Below are 17,004 nucleotides of genomic sequence, written 5' to 3'. Positions count from 1 at the left end.
CACAATGCTGTGATTCAGTGAACTGTGATCCCTGAAAAAAAACTCAGTAAAAAACAAACTTGGAGTGTTTTTGCTAGGGTGAAACTCCCATTTACCCCAGTTTGGAAGACAATCCCTTCTTAACTCTTGAACTTATACATACCAAGTCCATGGTCACACTAATTTGAAGAAGGGAGAAATTGACCCAAAAATGCATCACTGCCAACACATCTCACCAACAATTTTTTCCTATGGAGGCACTCCAGTCCTCAGTGTCTTAAGCCAAAAGCAAACAGACATTCAAGAAATCAAACTTTGTCCACCAGTAGAGCAGCTAAAATGAGTGCTGTATTTAGTATATTTTTTTCTTTAAAAAAATAAAATTTGAAAAAGATCAATTTCTCATATGTTGTACTTGTTGCGGGGGGTACTGTCTTAAGCAATACTTAATGCAGCCACATGTTTATTTAACTTTCCTAGTGTTATACAATGTGGCTAGAAATGCCTCTAAACAAAATATTTGAATATATTAATTTAAAGATATATCTAGCCAAATTCTGTGAAAGTATGTAAGTTTAAAACAACATACAATCACTTTAGGTAGTGGTTTGCACAGCGTGAATGCCTTTCTGAATAAACTCCCCACTGTCTTTCCACATGTATAGTGTTTATTTCCAAATAAAAAAAAATAAAATCTCATCCATCAAAATGAAAACAAGTTGGATAAATAGAATATGTAAGGTCTGATGTTTTCCATGTATAATATTTTGTACTGTAGGGTTAGGGAACAATTTGCTACTGATTTTATACACACACACACACACACACACACACACACACACACACACACACACACACACACACACACACACACACACACACCACATACATATATGGCTATGGAATGTTTGACTGAACATTTGATTGATGGAATATCATTTGGTATTAAACAATAATAGCAAATTTGGTAAAATATTAATTTGGTAGAACTACATTAATTTGCATGCATGTAGTAGTAGTTGTATTTACAGGTTGAATTTTGAGAAATGATTTATTAACCTGATTTATGTATGGCATTCCTGATGTTTTTCTGTATTTTATAAAGTTAATGATGACTGTATTAGTCTGAAAACATGTTGGGGTTTACTCATTCCCCATCCAGGGGTTGGGGTTAAAGCAGTCAAATGCTGTCATTGCTGGAATGCTGGCAAGAGCACAAAGCATCCTCATGGCTCTCTAAATGACTGCCCCCTTGGACAACCCTAACCTTGGTGGAATCCCAAGAACAGAGGAATGATCAAGCACTGTCTAATGGGAAACTTGATGTTTAGCAAGCATGGGGGCAAAAACTACATTGAAAACACTTCCAGAGAAATCAGTTGGAATATAGATTTCATGGAGGTTAGACCACATCACTTTCCTTTACATGTGATTTATTAACCCTCCTGACATGGCAGCTTCCTACACAGAATTAAGAAATAACTAGCTTATACTTAGCCTATACCAAAATGTTAAATGAAATATCAGCATATCCCAGACCTACTGTGACAGGCTGTAGAGGTACCAGTTTATAAAGAAAAGATCCCATCAGATCTAAACAAGCTTAGAACCATTAACTTGACTAATAGCCTATGTAAAATCATGGACAGAGTCAAAATGGAGCTTATCCAAAATAGCATAGGGACTTACCTGTGTTAGGTATGAGTATCCTTAGTAAACAGATTACCACTTAATTATATGGCATTCTTTGAAGTGCTTAACAGCAGCATATGATGATAGGCTGACACTATATACTGCTTATCCTGACTTTACAAAGACAATGGACAGTATTTCACATAAAGGAATAACTGACAAAGTAAAAGAAAGATTTATCAGGTTGTATACAAGTCGGTGAGTAAAACAATGGTTAAACAAGAGGATTGATCAGGTTAAGGTAGGGATTTATCTGCCTGTCCTGATGGAAGGATACCAGTAGTGTTCCATAGGGTTCTCTGCTTGAGCCACTTCTTTTTATTTATTCCTCTCAGATACAAAAGTGGAAAATGGACTATGAAAAACCAAATATGTTGGTGGAAGCAAATTTACATACTTGTTGCCATTAGGTGACTACAGCCTATGTGATGACATATGTTGATATACAAGCAGAATAAAAGAGATACCAGAAAGCTGTTAAAGTGTAGAATTATGCAAAGCATACAAAGAACTGAGATATATATATATATATATATATATATATATATATATATATATATATATATATATAGATAGATAGCAAAAACAAGTCATCTAAATTCTTATGACATTTTCAGTTGTTCTGACACTTTTCTCTTAGGTCTACTAGCTGGCTGAGAAACTAATAAAGAGTAAACATAATTATCTGTATGAAGTTTGCATGTTCTCTTCTGAGACACGTATCTCTTCATATGTGTCTCAGAGATTACCCCTTTTCTGGAACAGGCTTCCTATTCACTTAAAGCAGAGCCTTTCCCTGACCCTCCTCAAACATATTTGGATCAATGGATGGGGAATCATAATAATTTCACTCCTGGGTGGTGCCCATGTTCCTTATGGAGAGGAGTAGTCTGTAAAATTTGCATAGGCACAGGCACAAACCTAAGTATCTTCTAACCCTCAGATAAAAGTCTGGTAATAATGGTTATGTTTGTAATGGCTCTTGAGCCATTAACCTAGTAATCTCTTGTGAACCTGTGAACCTTGTATATATGTGTGGATTTTTTTGTGGGAACTACAGGATTCTTCCACCTCCTAAAACATTCAGGTGATTGGGTACTCTAAACTGGCTATTTCATTTAGCTTAACTCTTGTAGACTGGATAGTGGCTGAAATGGGTCCAGGATAGACTAGTTCACCTACCTGGTTAACAGATAACTTCAAATGAAATTAAATTATGTACAATCTGATCTATTTTCATATGTATTAAAAGGCCAGCTAGCATACAGAACTGGTAACGAAAATGTCTTGACCCTCTGAGTCTAGTACCTTTCTTGTAGATGGTTCATCAGAGTGGAAGCAATAATGCGAATGATTGCAGAGTAGAGCTACTTGATTACTTTAGTACAATACAGCTCTGATATCACAATAATTAATGTGATACAAAAATTTACTCAGTGAATAGCCCAAACCAGACCTTATGGTCTGCAGTATCAAGTTTTTGTTCTGACATTGATTAAGGTATGTAAAAAATATGTTTACCTGTCTCCTTGAAAACAAAGTAATGTATATTTGCATCAAATGATGCCTTACTTAGCATAAAGCATACCTACCCACACAATAACTTACATATGCAACAGGGTCATTGCTTCTTGTGGCAACAATGCTAAACTTCTTTACTCGGGTGTTGTGTTTCAAAGCCTCACAGATATCCTTCAGGGTTGGTATGGGAATGTCCTGAAACACAAAGAAAGAATTTTACAACAGAATTTATCCAGGGGGATTTTGCCATTTGTCTTTACATTTTATTATTGCAGACATCATTTCACTCTCCACAGTTATATCATGAAATAGAAAGCTATTAGAAACTTACATACCAAATTATTAGATTGCCATTAGCATGCACATGTTAGTGGGGTATGCTATGTGGGTCAAGCTCCATGAAGGATTGGAGTCTTTTTTTCCCATTACTGTTATTTATTTCCTTTGCCATACCTCCGATCTGCAGGATAAGGAATAACTATGAGTTACTGAGTGTGCATTGTTGAGGCAACTGTCTTTATTTCCTTTAATCTTTGCTGTTCATCTTCATGGAATGCTTATTATTGACTCTAGCATAATGAGTTAAAAATAAACTTAAAATAGTCTTGTCATCACATGCATATTACCTTAAGTCATTTTTGTTTTGGTAACTGTTTTAACTCTCTGAATTAATTCCTTCTTATGCCTTTATTTTGGGACATCTGACTTCAAGGCTATCAACGACATCATTGCCATTTCTTGGGAAATGTAGCAAATACCACAGCTACAGACAAAAGTCTCAAGGAAGTCAAAAAAGTCAGGGAAGCAATAAAGAAGGAAAAGGCCTACACAAAGTGGAGGAAGATGCAGGAGACATGTGAAGGTGAAAATATGAGGAATTTACAAAGAGATCTTTAAATGAAGTCAAATATGCCAAGGTATGAATGGAGATGAAGTTGTCAGAAAGGATAAAGGAAGGGAAGAATTTTTAAATATATAGGAAACAAAGAAGTATATGAATACACTTGATTAAGTTAACCTAGGGGAGGAAAACAGGCAAAGTGATTTATTTGCCTCCATATTCATAACAGAATATGGGAAAGAGTTCCCACATGGGAAGGAAGAAGATGTACAGAGGAGAAAACCAGACAAATAGAAAAATTAGCAGAGAGTGGACAAACAATTGCAGGCCCTATAAGCTGACAAGGCACTGTGACCAGATGGTATATGCTCAAGCAGTCTTAAAGAATGTCTAGAATATTGGCAAACAATCTGACAGAACCATTAAACCAATCCCTGGCCAGTGGTGTGATTCCTGAGGACTGGAAAACACTAAAGTGGTGTCGCTTCTCAAAGGAGAAGTCAGAGTTAACCTAGGGAATTATGGATCAGTAAGTCTGACCCTGGTCTTAGGGAAGATCATGGAAACAAACTGAGGGAATAAATAACTACCAGAGGTCAAAAGCTATAAAATCTTGTTGTTATGTTATGATCCCATTCTATGACTGAATTAGGGAAGAGAGTTTATATTACTAGGCAGCCATGTCAAAAACAAGGACAAGAAAATCAGTGAACTCAAAGCACAATTCTCAAAGCATTAATAAACACCACACAAAAATTCTCAGCCTATTGTAAATAAAAATGTAAATAGCAGAAATAAAATACAAAATATAAACATAGCACTGGGAGCTTGTGCATCTGACCCTTCTACATTAAATATACCAACTCTATGATCTGTGAAAGTTTAAGATAAAGTTTAAGACAGAGACATAAAGCACCCTCTTCATACCTACCTTGAAAACGTCATAGCAGATAGTGGTCAATTTTATTTTCTTTCCCTTCTGTTATTTACTTATATATGTAATGTAGGATATCATTTTATTTTCACTTGCATTCCTCCTGGGAGAAATGTAATTTTTTTAAAACTGGAAATGCATACATAAGATTAGCCTTTTATGACTACTGAACTGTTAATACATGTCTGTATATCAGACAAACTCATTTCTCAGACATTTTTTTCTTCCTTTCAATGATTTGCATATTTATTCTTTTTACATGTTCAGTCTTCATCTTTCTGGCTTCAGCATTTTCACTACCAACATTGACTGTGAATACCAGGCACAGGAAATTTAGGGACATTTTACAGACATCTAGCTGCATTTCAGTAAGGTCTTTGTTTTGGTATAAGAGAGAAAGAAAGCTTCAAAACAAACTGCAAAAGTAGGAGTATATGCAAGATTACAAGTGGGAGGAGTAGTGGCTGGAGGGCGGAGCAAAGAGGATGATGGTGAGAGGGAAACTGTCCAAAGAAAGAAAGGAAGGAAGGTAAGTAGTGGTCCACAGAGGTCAGTCCTAGCTCTTGTGCTGTGTTTATTTGGATAAACAAGAGACAAAGAAATCATGGCAAATCTATCTGTAGACGACAAAGATAAGAGTAATGGGAGAGGGTGAGTGTGTCAGCCTGAAAGGGGATCTAAATGAGCTGGAAATGGCAGCTCAGCAGAAAAAAAATACTAAGTATGACACCTGGAGTAATAACTAAAGTATGGAATACAGCTAGCTAGCTACCTGGTGGTGTGAACATTGGCTCTAGATGATTGTCACTGTTGATATGACACTTTGACCCCATGTGGAAAAATGGAAAAAAGGTTTGTTGAAAGATGGACTACAGCTTGCCCAATCAAAGAACTAGGCAAGAGAAAGATCTACAAATGTCTGAAACAGCAGCAAAAACCCACCTCCTCCAGTTCTGGAAGGCAGTAGCTAAGGCAAACTGAATATTGGGTTGCACCAGGAGGATATAAATTCCAAAGACAAAGAGTTTATGCTCCTACTCTATAGATTAACTAATCAGAACAGCCAGAATTATTTATGTTTTTATTTAACATTTGTTTACCAGGAAAGTTTGACTTGGAACAAAGCCAATTTTCAGCAGAGGCCCGGGGAGAAACACTCCAGATGCATGTTTTTATAATGGTTCCCTATTACGCGATCGAAGACACTTTTCTTCAAACACGTAATATTCGAACCCAAACATTGAAAACACTAAACTGCAAATGGCCATGTCTGCAAATTTTTTCCTAGGGAAAAAATTCAGTTGGCTGTTCTCACGGTTTGCCCTTTTCGCAACGTTGAGCGATCTCGGAGTTGGTACATTTAGTTGGGGGGGTGTGGGGGACACTTGATTAGGATTGTGAAGTTTGTGTTGTTTGTTTGCGGCCTCATGAATGTTTTCCCTAGGAAAAAATTTGCGGACGTGGTTGTTCGTGGTTTAGAGTTTTCGATGTTTTGGGTTTGAATAATACGTGTTCAAAGAAAAGTGTCTTCGATCGTGTAATATAGACCCTTTATAACATGGGAGGAAACCGGAGCACCCTGAGGAAACCCACACAAATGCAGGAAGGACATGCAGACTCCAAATAGAAGGCACCCCAGCTGAGAATCGAACAGCGAACCTCTTGCTGTGAGGTGGCAATGCAACCACTGCACCGTCCATACATAAATTGTGTAATCAGTTGTGAAGGCTGCATTAGGTAAGTGAAAAGCTGTAACTAGCAAGAGTACAGACAAAGTTACTAGACAGAGAAAAGGATGGAAGGCAGTATCTGTGAGGCATAGAAGGGAAGGTCCAGATTTGCAAGAGAAGATGTGATCAAAGTCCCAAAATAGTAATGGGAAACTGAAGAATCTGAACTGAAAGTACAAAATAGAAGTTGTAGGAGGGGCCACATCTTTAAACTGAGAAGACAAGTTATGACATGACACAGAGAATGGTAGGCAACTACCATAGTATGTGATGTGGAGCATGATGACTGACTCCTTCAAAAGGTCTTAAGATTGATATTTGGAGAAAAGGTAAGAAAGCTGCAGGGTCCTCACTCCAGTAATTTGGCAAAACAGATAAGCCATCAGTCCTCTTTGTCTCTCTCAGGTATGAGTGAATAAGCATGTGAGTGTGTGAGTGAGCATGTGTGTGCATGTGTGTGTGTGTGCATGTGTGTGTGTGTGTGCATGTGTGTGTGTGTGTGTGTGTGTGTGTGTGTGTGTGTGTGTTTGCACATGTGTGCAAGTGTGCATGTGTATATATGTGTATGCACTTGCACATGGTTTGTATATGTGTCTGCATCTCTGTCTGTATGTGTCTGTGTGCACACTGGCTCACAGATAGATATAGATATACTGTATGGGTATATTATATAGAGATACAGATATAGATTATGTACTCACCATTTGAGCACTCATCTAGCTAAATGTTGAGCAATCACTTGTAAGTGGAATAAAAAAGGTGGTATTCATAGTCCGAGAGTTGAGACTTTACAGGTACATAGCAGCTATCTGTGAGGAGCGCCACTATTAGTGTATACAAATAATACAAGCACAGGTTATATTAGCACTGAATAAGGAAAAACGATTGGATTTTTAAAAATATGCTTACATGACAAAAACAGTGGAGGCTCATGCTATTGGACTGCAGTCCTCCCAGCTGTAAAAAGAAAAGAAAAACAAACTAAAAATAATTAGCAATTCCTGGAACTCCACGCATGCGTGCTTGGCGTTCCCGTACTCAACGCATAGGTGCAGGAATCTGGACTGGTTAAACAGCAGTCCGGATTAGGAAAGAAGGCATCTGTCCAGATTAGGAAAGAAGGCATCAGAATACAGATGCCCCAGAAGTCTATGTGGTTACAACCACATAGACTGGAAGGGGATCGGACTGCAGGCTGGAGAGCTATAGCTGCTCTCATGGGTAATTGTATTTCAACAGAGCTTACAAATGACTGGGACTTTGAAGTGTGTGTGTGTGTGTGTGTGTGTGTGTGTGTGTGTGTGTGTGTGTGTGTGTGTGTAAAATGCCCCAGTTAAATATACCTGGTGGCTAGATAGAATAACTCAGGCTCAAACCCTGTACCTTGGGTGCAGGTAGCAAGAGCCTGAATTCCCTACTCACCACCACTTGTGAAAATTATTCAGATTTTTGCCTCATATTTTTGTTCTGTTCTATTCCTCATAACATCTGTGGTTTTCTGGATTTTGGATTCACTAAATAATGATAGACATTTGGATTTCAGACTTCATATCCTTCAGAAAGTATATGGTAAAATAAAACCTTTTATTCTAGCAAGTTTCTACGTTTATAAGATCAATATTTGAAATTTGTCCCTATTTTTGGGGCTGTATTCCCCCATTACTGGCTTTGTCCAGGTTTTTTGTGCTAAGACGTTGATGGCCATGATGAGAACTGAATTTACTGAATATGTTTGGGGGCTGTATTCCCCCATTACTGGCTTTGTCCAGGTGTTTTGTGCTAAGACGTTGGGAGCTATAGTGAGAACTGAATTTATTAAATGATAGCCATTTAAGTTTCAGTCTTCCCGTCTTTCAAGAAACAGCTGATTTGGCATAGTGGTATGTTGCTCTGAATGTAATGCACAGGGCTCTGGGTTCAAGACTTGGCAGTGAAATGCATGGTGGTACACAGCATTTTATTCTAGCAACTTTTCAAGATTATACAAGCAATGTTTAAAATATGTCCCTGTTTTTTGGGCTTTTGTCCCCCTTCCAATAAATTTTGGCTTTTTCCAGATTTCTTGTGCTGCAAACTTGAGAGATACAGTTGAGTGTCGAGTGGATTTTAAAAGGAGCTGTGAGGTTCAGGAGAAGAGAACTTTAGTGCTGCTTATGCCGAGTCTGCTTGCATTGTTAATAGCACAACAGATAGTGTACTTGATTTTCATGCAGAAGGCTGTGGGTTCTACTCCCACAGTATGTAGATGCATTGGTGATACTGTACTGTGTTGTACTTTTAAAGGGGGTGGATGCTGCAGTCCTAAGAATGTCCTCTTTAATGGAGATACTAGTAACTATGAACCTGTTATCGGTTTGTCATCATGTCCCTATTGCAATATTACTAGCTTATCATTTTTTTAATGTAACATTGGCAATTTATTCCTCAAGGGCAACAGGCACTTTATTTGCAGATGAAACAATGAAATATAAAGTTGTTTGGTAGCAGCAACCTCTTCATTAGTTACAGATCTCTTTAATGTGGAATTATTTAGATGACGTTTGCTTCTGAGATTGTAGAAGTTTGAGTAGACTTTTATGATGGAAATGTTCTGAATTGGGCAGTATTGTCATTATTGGTGCATGCATTCTGTTTCATTGTTTACTGGAGAAATGTTCAAAACAACACATTTAAAATGCTTTCTAACAACTGTACTGTATTATACAATACAATGTAATACAATCAGGAAGGTGTATCAAAGAACACATGTATGTTTCGTGTGCAAGGGGCCTATGATTTGAAAACAGGCCAAAGTTAATCTTTATCTGCCAGTGGCACAGATGAATGTGGGTTTCAATGCTGTTTCAATGAATGCGAGTTTCGAAGGCAGAGAAGTTTTAATGCTGTCTATTTTCATTGTGAAACTGCATTGCTTTTTTAGCAGATGTCTATTAGTGTTTGTGCTGTAAAATGTAAAATGAAACTTTTAAATTAAATCCAAATCATCGTAGAAGTAAAGTAGTATTGCACATTACAGTGTTTATGGTAAATGGGGCAAAATAGCCAAGTAATGTGACATTGGAATGGCTGCCGGAAGGAGGCCCCATTCGACCATGATTTTGTGTAGGGGGAAGGGCTTCAAACTCAAAGACAGCCCCGACTGAACTATACCTCTCAGCTATCCAGATTTCCGCAAAATTAATAGATTTTTGCTTTTTATTTTTGGTTTGTTCCTCATAAAATTTGTGGTTTTCTGGCAAATGATTTAGAAATGAAGTCACTAAATAATGACAGATGTTGAGTTTCAGACTTCATACACTTCAGAAAAATGCATGCTAAAACAAGCCCCATTATTTTATCAACTGTCTAAGTTTAAAAAAGAGCAGGTTTTAGTACTGTTTGCATATTCCCCCAATATATTTGGCCTTGTCCAGATTTCCTGTGTTAAGAGGTTGAGAGGTACATGCAAATAAATCACTTATAAAATTAGGTATATCCAAACCTCTCAACTGTCTCCAATTTTGGCTCACAATGTTGCTCTCCCCCTAATAATGCCTCTGCAAAATGGCAATTTTGGAAGGAAACATGGAGGGTTTACAATTAATAAATAAATGTAATGATCAGTTATAGATTACTTTTATTTCAGAAATGCAAGTAGATTCTCTTATTTTGTCAGCTGTTCAACTTAACAGTACTAATATTAAAAATGTGTCCCTTCTTTGACAGGTTTCCAGCTTTATTGTGTGGCTATTTTATATTTTTGCATCACATTTCTGGTTATTTTTTTCCATAAAATTGTGGTTTTCTGGCAAATTAATGGCAAATCATTAAAGATTTAAGTTAGAAAATAATGACAGACATTTGAGTTTCAGATTTCATACCCTTCAGAAAATTCATATTAATGCAAGATCTACTATTCTATTATCTTTCTAAGTTTATAAGAGCAATATTTAAAATAACCAAGGAATGGGACATTGGAATGGCTGCAGGGGGGAGGCTCTATTCGACCATGATTTTGTGGAGGGGGGAAGGCAGCAAACTCAAAGACAGCCCCGGCTGAACTATACCTCTCAACTGTCCAGATTTTTGCTTTTTATTTTTGGTTTGTTCCTCATAAAATTTGTTTTCTGGCAAATCATTTAGGAATGAAGTCACTAAATAATGACAGATGTTGAGTTTCAGACTTCATACACTTCAGAAAAATGCATGCTAAAGCAAGACCCATTATTGTATCAACTGTCTAAGTTTAAAAAAAGAGCAGGTTTTAGTACTGTTTGCATATTCCCCCAATATATTTGGCCTTGTCCAGATTTCCTGTGTTAAGAGGTTGAGAAGTACATGCAAATAAATCACTTATAGAATTAGGTATATCCAAACCTCTCAACTGTCTCCAATTTTGGCTCACAATGTTGCTCTCCCCCTAATAATGCCTCTGCAAAATGGCAATTTTGGAAGAAAACATGGAGGGTTTACAATTAATAAATAAATGTAATGATCAGTTATAGATTACTTTTATTTCAGAAATGCAAGTAGATTCTCTTATTTTGTCAGCTGTTCAACTTAACAGTACTAATATTAAAAACGTGTCCCTTCTTTGACAGGTTTCCAGCTGTATTGGGTGGCTATTTTATATTTTTGCATCACATTTCTGGTTATTTTTTTTTCATAAAATTGTGGTTTTCTGGCAAATTGATGGCAAATCATTAAAGATTTAATTTAGAAAATAATGACAGACATTTGAGTTTCAGATTTCATACCCTTCAGAAAATTCATATTAATGCATGATACTATTCTATTATCTTTCTAAGTTTATAAGAGCAATATTTAAAAATTGTCTTTATTTTTGGGCCTTTGCCTCACTTCTGTTTATGGCTTTGTCCAGATTTCTTGCTCTCAGGTTGCGATGTATGACAAATGTGTCAGGGCCATCACCATCAGCCAGAGGCATTTCAAATTATGGCATACTTGTTTCACCCACTCCCCCATGTAGTGACTCTGGATGTGTCCAAGCAAGGCAAGGAGCAGTTATGCAGTGTAAGTGTACAGAGTATCCCCCCATCCAAGGTAGACACTACAGTGACTTTTCATCTCTCCTTGATTTTGTATAAATTTGGTTTTCCGTCATATTTTTATACTGTTGATTTATGCTTATTATTCAGAAAATGCATTTTGTTGCAGTGCCTGTTGGTCTATGTTTAAGTAGCAATACTTTAATGACCATCAGGTAAGCTTGTCTGAGACTTTAAAATACAAGTAAGCTTTAATAAACATACTGTTAAATAATTACCAACACTGAAAGCCTTTTTGTTGTTGCCATGCAGAGAATATTTACATAACTAGATAATGAATAAGCCTTAGGTATTGAAATGCATATATCAATATTTGTAATAAAGGGCAGGATTACAGTATTTTCAGAAGCGCATTACATTTGTTGGAGATTTTCAGTCATCTTTTCAGGCTTTACCCGTAAACTAAACAGAATGTCAGTCTATCGTGTGTGGTTCATAACCTGTGCATTAATCCTTTATGCAATTTATCTTGAGCTTGTTTCTTCTTTGCTGTTCATTTTTTACTTTGGTCATGTTTTCCCCATGAAACAAGTAGATAGTTGTTGTCAGGCAGCAGGTCTTTTTTGGATAAGAAACATTTTTACAAGTGGAGGTATCACAGAGATTGCTACCTTCAGCATGTTACTTCGTACTTTTATAAAGCTGAATATAAATTATAATTAGAAATGCAGTGCAAGGATAAGTGGCTTGCATTGAGTGCTGCTTGTTTTTTTATACTTGATTTTGACTGACATTCAAGTAATGTACTTAAAAAGTAATTTATTTTTTCATGCCTAATAACCTTTTTGTTTCCATCAAGATATTAAGTAAGCTGTCATATAGCCAATGCACTGAAATCTTTTTTTCTTCTATACTTCATTTTATCTTAATTGGACTCTCATAAAATTTTTAAACCTATACTCCTTGGTAGAACATCCCCTCTGTCTTCTGCGTGGTGTGCTGTCCCTTGAAGCCTTGCGCTGTGATACGGGCTCTCTTCCCAACAGCGACTTAATACTTCTAAGGAACCTCCCAACTGAAAGAATACCCTATTGGTTGTACCCACCCTGGAATTACATAGAAGTGCTTCCTACTGCCTCATTGTCTTGAAGCCTTGTGCTGTGATACGGGCTCTCTTCCCAACAGCAACCTAATACTTCTAAGGAACCTCCCAACTGAAAGAATACCCTATCAGTTGAACCCACCCTGGAATTACATAGAAGTGCTTCCTACTGCCTCATTGTCTTGAAGCCTTGTGCTGTGATACGGGCTCTCTTCCCAACAGCGACCTAATACTTCTAAGGAACCTCCCAACTGAAAGAATACCCTATCGGTTGAACCCACCCTGGAATTACATAGAAGTGCTTCCTACTGCCTCATTGTGTAGGTGATAACCTATTGATTTTAAATGTCGCTCTAACATTTTACTCTGTTTATCATATTCCTGTTGTTGGGTCAGAACACCCGTGGACCTACCCCGAGACCATACAACCCTCTCTCCCCCCTTTTTTTTTCTCACAAACTTGTTCTGAGACTAGGTGTAGTTCCCTTGTTCTGCCACTAGAGGGCAGCAAAACACACAGCTTGTAATCCCTGTATCTTACCTGTATACTAAACTTCTTAAGAGTTGCTGTATGAACCTATTTTCAACTATCCTAGTTTAACTTTTTACATAGCTAACCCCACTGAAAGGAAATTGCAGACTTTAACTTATAAGTCAGTTAGGTAGTAAGACAGAAGAGCAAGTAACTTACCTTTCTAAAGTTTGCTGTTCTATTACTGCTTCTTATTTCCTTCTCCCATGATAAGTAAGACAAAAATGACTCCACCAGTATTTCACATGAATTAGTGTCTCTAAGAAATCCCACATACCTACTAAAGTTTTGTAAATTACAGTCTCACTATAAAACTGATTACCTCTCAGCACCTCTTGGTGCTACCCCCTCCGTTCACCCTGCGGGCTCACTCTGCTCCCCTACCCTACCCCCAATTCCCACCCACCCTGTGGTCCTAACCTTATACTTCCTAAACCACACCCTCTCTCCTATCCAACCTATCCCAGATGCAAATTAATTTACCTAAGCCACACCCATCCTTTTATAGCTTTCTAATACCCTATCTCTAACAACTCCTACCTATACTACTTTCATTCTCTCTCCACCCCTAATGTTTCTTCTTTACTACCCTACCTTAACTCATCGCTAACTAAATAACATCTTTACCAACACTAGCTCTTTATCACTTCTACCCTATCATATCTTTATACAACTTTGTTATCCTTCCCATTTCTCTTTCATTACCTCCCCACCATATCTATATACTACTTAAAGTAAACTCCTCTACTTGTAGCATCACTCTTCTCAACTACCCTATCTTAACTTCTCATCTGATACTAATATATCCTAGCCTTATCTGGCAGAAACAGTTTACATACACCAAGGAATATGTCCACCATAACTAAAGCTATCCTATCCTTGGTAATACTCTCAGCCACTCTTATACCTATCCTCACTACTACCTATCTCCTCACCTCTTTTGAAAAGGCAAATTGCTACTACCTCAACTACTCTCCTAAACAAACATCTTTATATTACAATGCCCTTACCCTTCCCCATATAAATATCACCTCCACTTCTAGATACTTGCTACCTAAATATCATTGACTTACACCCATGAAATTAAACCAGCCCACAATAAAGAAATTAAAATATCTACCAAGCCTTAATTCTTAGGTTCATAGGTTCATACTAGGCTATCTGCCCTAGGGCATTTATAAGCCTAGCCAGAGTGTGTTTGGCTTTCGCCATCCATTTTAAAATAATTTTGCTGTGCCCTTTTTCAAGGTTAGTATACTGTGCCTCTGTCTAACAGTGACACAGAAGTGATACCCGGGGTAAACCTATGATCTCCCATCCACTCATCAAGATTCCTCTTGAAGAGAGTCAATGAGTGACTCTGCCTAACCTGGACTGGGATTTTATTCCAGAGTGAAGGGAGCCTCTGGGTTATGAATCTGTCCCTCCAGCATGTCCTATTTATTTCAGTGCTGAGGTTCAAGTCTCTTGAGCACGTAGCTCGATGGGATTTGGATTTTCTGAGGTGCAGCATGTCCATTAATTCTGGATTGGACATGGCTTTATACATCAGGCACAGATCGCCTCTGAGCAGGCGGTATGCCACTGAGTAGAGCTGGAGTTTCTTTAACCGGGCAGCATATGATATCTGTTTGAGCCCTTTGATCCTCTTGGTGAGGTACATTTGGGGTCTTTCCAGTTGCTGCAGGTGTCTGGTAAGGTACATCACAAAAGGGGCATTGTACTCAATTATGGGCCTGATGAGGGATGAGTAAAGAGGCACGATGACCTCCCCTGATCTAGATGTGAATCTCTTCATGATTAGGTGGGCTATATAAAATGTTTTTCTAACCACTTTGGCTACGTGGTTGTCAAATGAGAGATTGCTATCAACTTGGGTCCCCAGGTCCCTAATTACTTCTTCTGTACTTAATGGATTACCACATATGTGGTAATTTGTGGGCACTTTGTTTTTGCCAAAGGGGATGACTATACACTTTTTGGTGTTTAGCTTGAGGCCATGGCTCTGGCACCAGTTGTCCGTTCCTATGAGGCCCTTTTGGAGGATGCTTGTGTCGGCTGGAGTGTCGATTATGGCGCACAGTTTGCAGTCATCTGCAAACTTGGTCAGCCATAGTCCTTCCGTGTTGCCCTGTACCTCCGAGAAATATACCAAACAAGAGAGGTCCCAGGACTGAGCCTTGTGGGCCACCACTTGTAACTGGTTTGGAGTCTAACATGGCTCCAGCAATTCTAACCATGTGGGTTCTGTCCTTGAGCCAGTTTGCAACCCATCTAGTGACATAGGGGTTTATATTTAAGCTGGTGAGCTTATCTATAATGCCCAAGTGGGGTATTGTATCGAAGGCTTTTGCGAGGTCCAGGTAGGCTGTGTGGACCACCTTCCCCTCGTCAATGGCCTTAGTGACTGTTTCAAAGAAATCAACCAGGTTTAAGAGGCAGGATCTGCCCTTAACAAAGCCATACTGGGTAGGATCCAGTGTCTGTAGGTCCCCAATATCTTTATTTATGAGGTCCATGATGATACTTTCCATAGCTTTGCAGACCAAGCTAGTCAGGCTTATGGGGCGATAGTTTCCAGGATCCGTTGAGGCACCACCTTTGTGGAGAGGGACCACTGTTGCTGTACGCCACTCTTTGGGTACATATCCTGTAGTAAGGCTGAGATTGAACAGTAGTTTTATGTTTGGGTTTAGCTCTTCTTTGAGTTCATGTAGGATGCAGCCCGGGACACCGTCTGTTCCCATTGATGCTGTGTTTTTTGCTTTGGAGAGGGCAGCTCTTACCTGAGCATCTGCGATGTCAGGGGGGCAGCACTCTGCTGGGATAGATATTTGCCCTTTTGGTGGGGGGGGGGGGTTCCGCTGAACCTGTCAGCTAGGATGTTGGTAATGTCTGTGGGTTCGGTGTATTTTTTGTCATTTTGGACTACTTCTGAGCACATCTGGGAATTCCCACCCAGGTTCCTAACATAACTAAAGAAAGCCTTGTGATTATCCTTAGTGTCCTGTGCAATTTTTCTCTTGAAGCTGGCCTTAGACGATTTTATGAGTGCCCGTAGTTTTTTGCTAATACTGATCAGAGATGCCTTCCCTTTTTGGGATTTTGCTCTATCATGTAGTAGTTTCCTCCTTCTATTGTATAGTTTGTTTATGGCTGGGGTCCACCAGACAGGACGTCTGCCTTTGGAGGATTGGGACTTGGTTTTATTTGGGATTGCATGATCCATGCATTCCTGAAGGTGTTCATAGAATGCATTTATAAAGGATTCTGCGGTCTGGGCCGTATTTTCCACAGGCCCGGGGGCTTTGAAGGATTCCACCTCGGTTTTGAGGAGTGTGAAATTTGCATTAGAGAAGTTTTTCACTGTGGTTTTCAGGGCAGGGGGTGGAGTCGGGATGTGAATATCCAGTGAGATTAGTTTATGGTCTGATCTTACCAATGAGGGATACACTTCTGGTCTGGAGCATAAAGTCCCCATGTTGGTGATGATCAGGTCCAGTTTGTTTTCCCCTCTTGTGGGAGTGGTGACAAGTTGTTCCATAGCATTTGACTTTATAAATTCTAGGAACCTTTGGGCTAGGGTGTTGGTGCTAGAGTAATGCTCCCAGTCTATGTTTGGGTAGTTGAAGTCGCCCAATATAATGGTGTTTGGAGAGACCTTCATATTTTCCAGTGTTCTCAG

At 38.5% G+C, this 17,004-nt stretch overlaps 1 protein-coding gene across 1 annotated transcript in view; it reads right to left on the bottom strand.

Moving 5' to 3' along the window:
• Positions 1-17,004, bottom strand: part of TMOD4 (tropomodulin 4) — a 504,246-nt gene that overhangs the window by 124,270 nt on the left and 362,972 nt on the right. The window contains exon 7 of the mRNA XM_044080521.1: positions 3,280-3,387. Within this exon, the coding sequence (XP_043936456.1) occupies positions 3,280-3,387 (108 nt within the window). The remainder of the gene's footprint in view (positions 1-3,279; positions 3,388-17,004) is intronic.

The sequence above is a fragment of the Protopterus annectens genome, chromosome 8.part0, assembly GCF_019279795.1.
Source record: "Protopterus annectens isolate FY-2018-M chromosome 8.part0, PAN1.0, whole genome shotgun sequence".
Classification (NCBI taxonomy): Eukaryota; Metazoa; Chordata; order Ceratodontiformes; family Protopteridae; genus Protopterus; species Protopterus annectens.
Note: the sequence above shows the minus strand (reverse complement) of the source record. Positions and strands in the feature narration are given on the sequence as shown.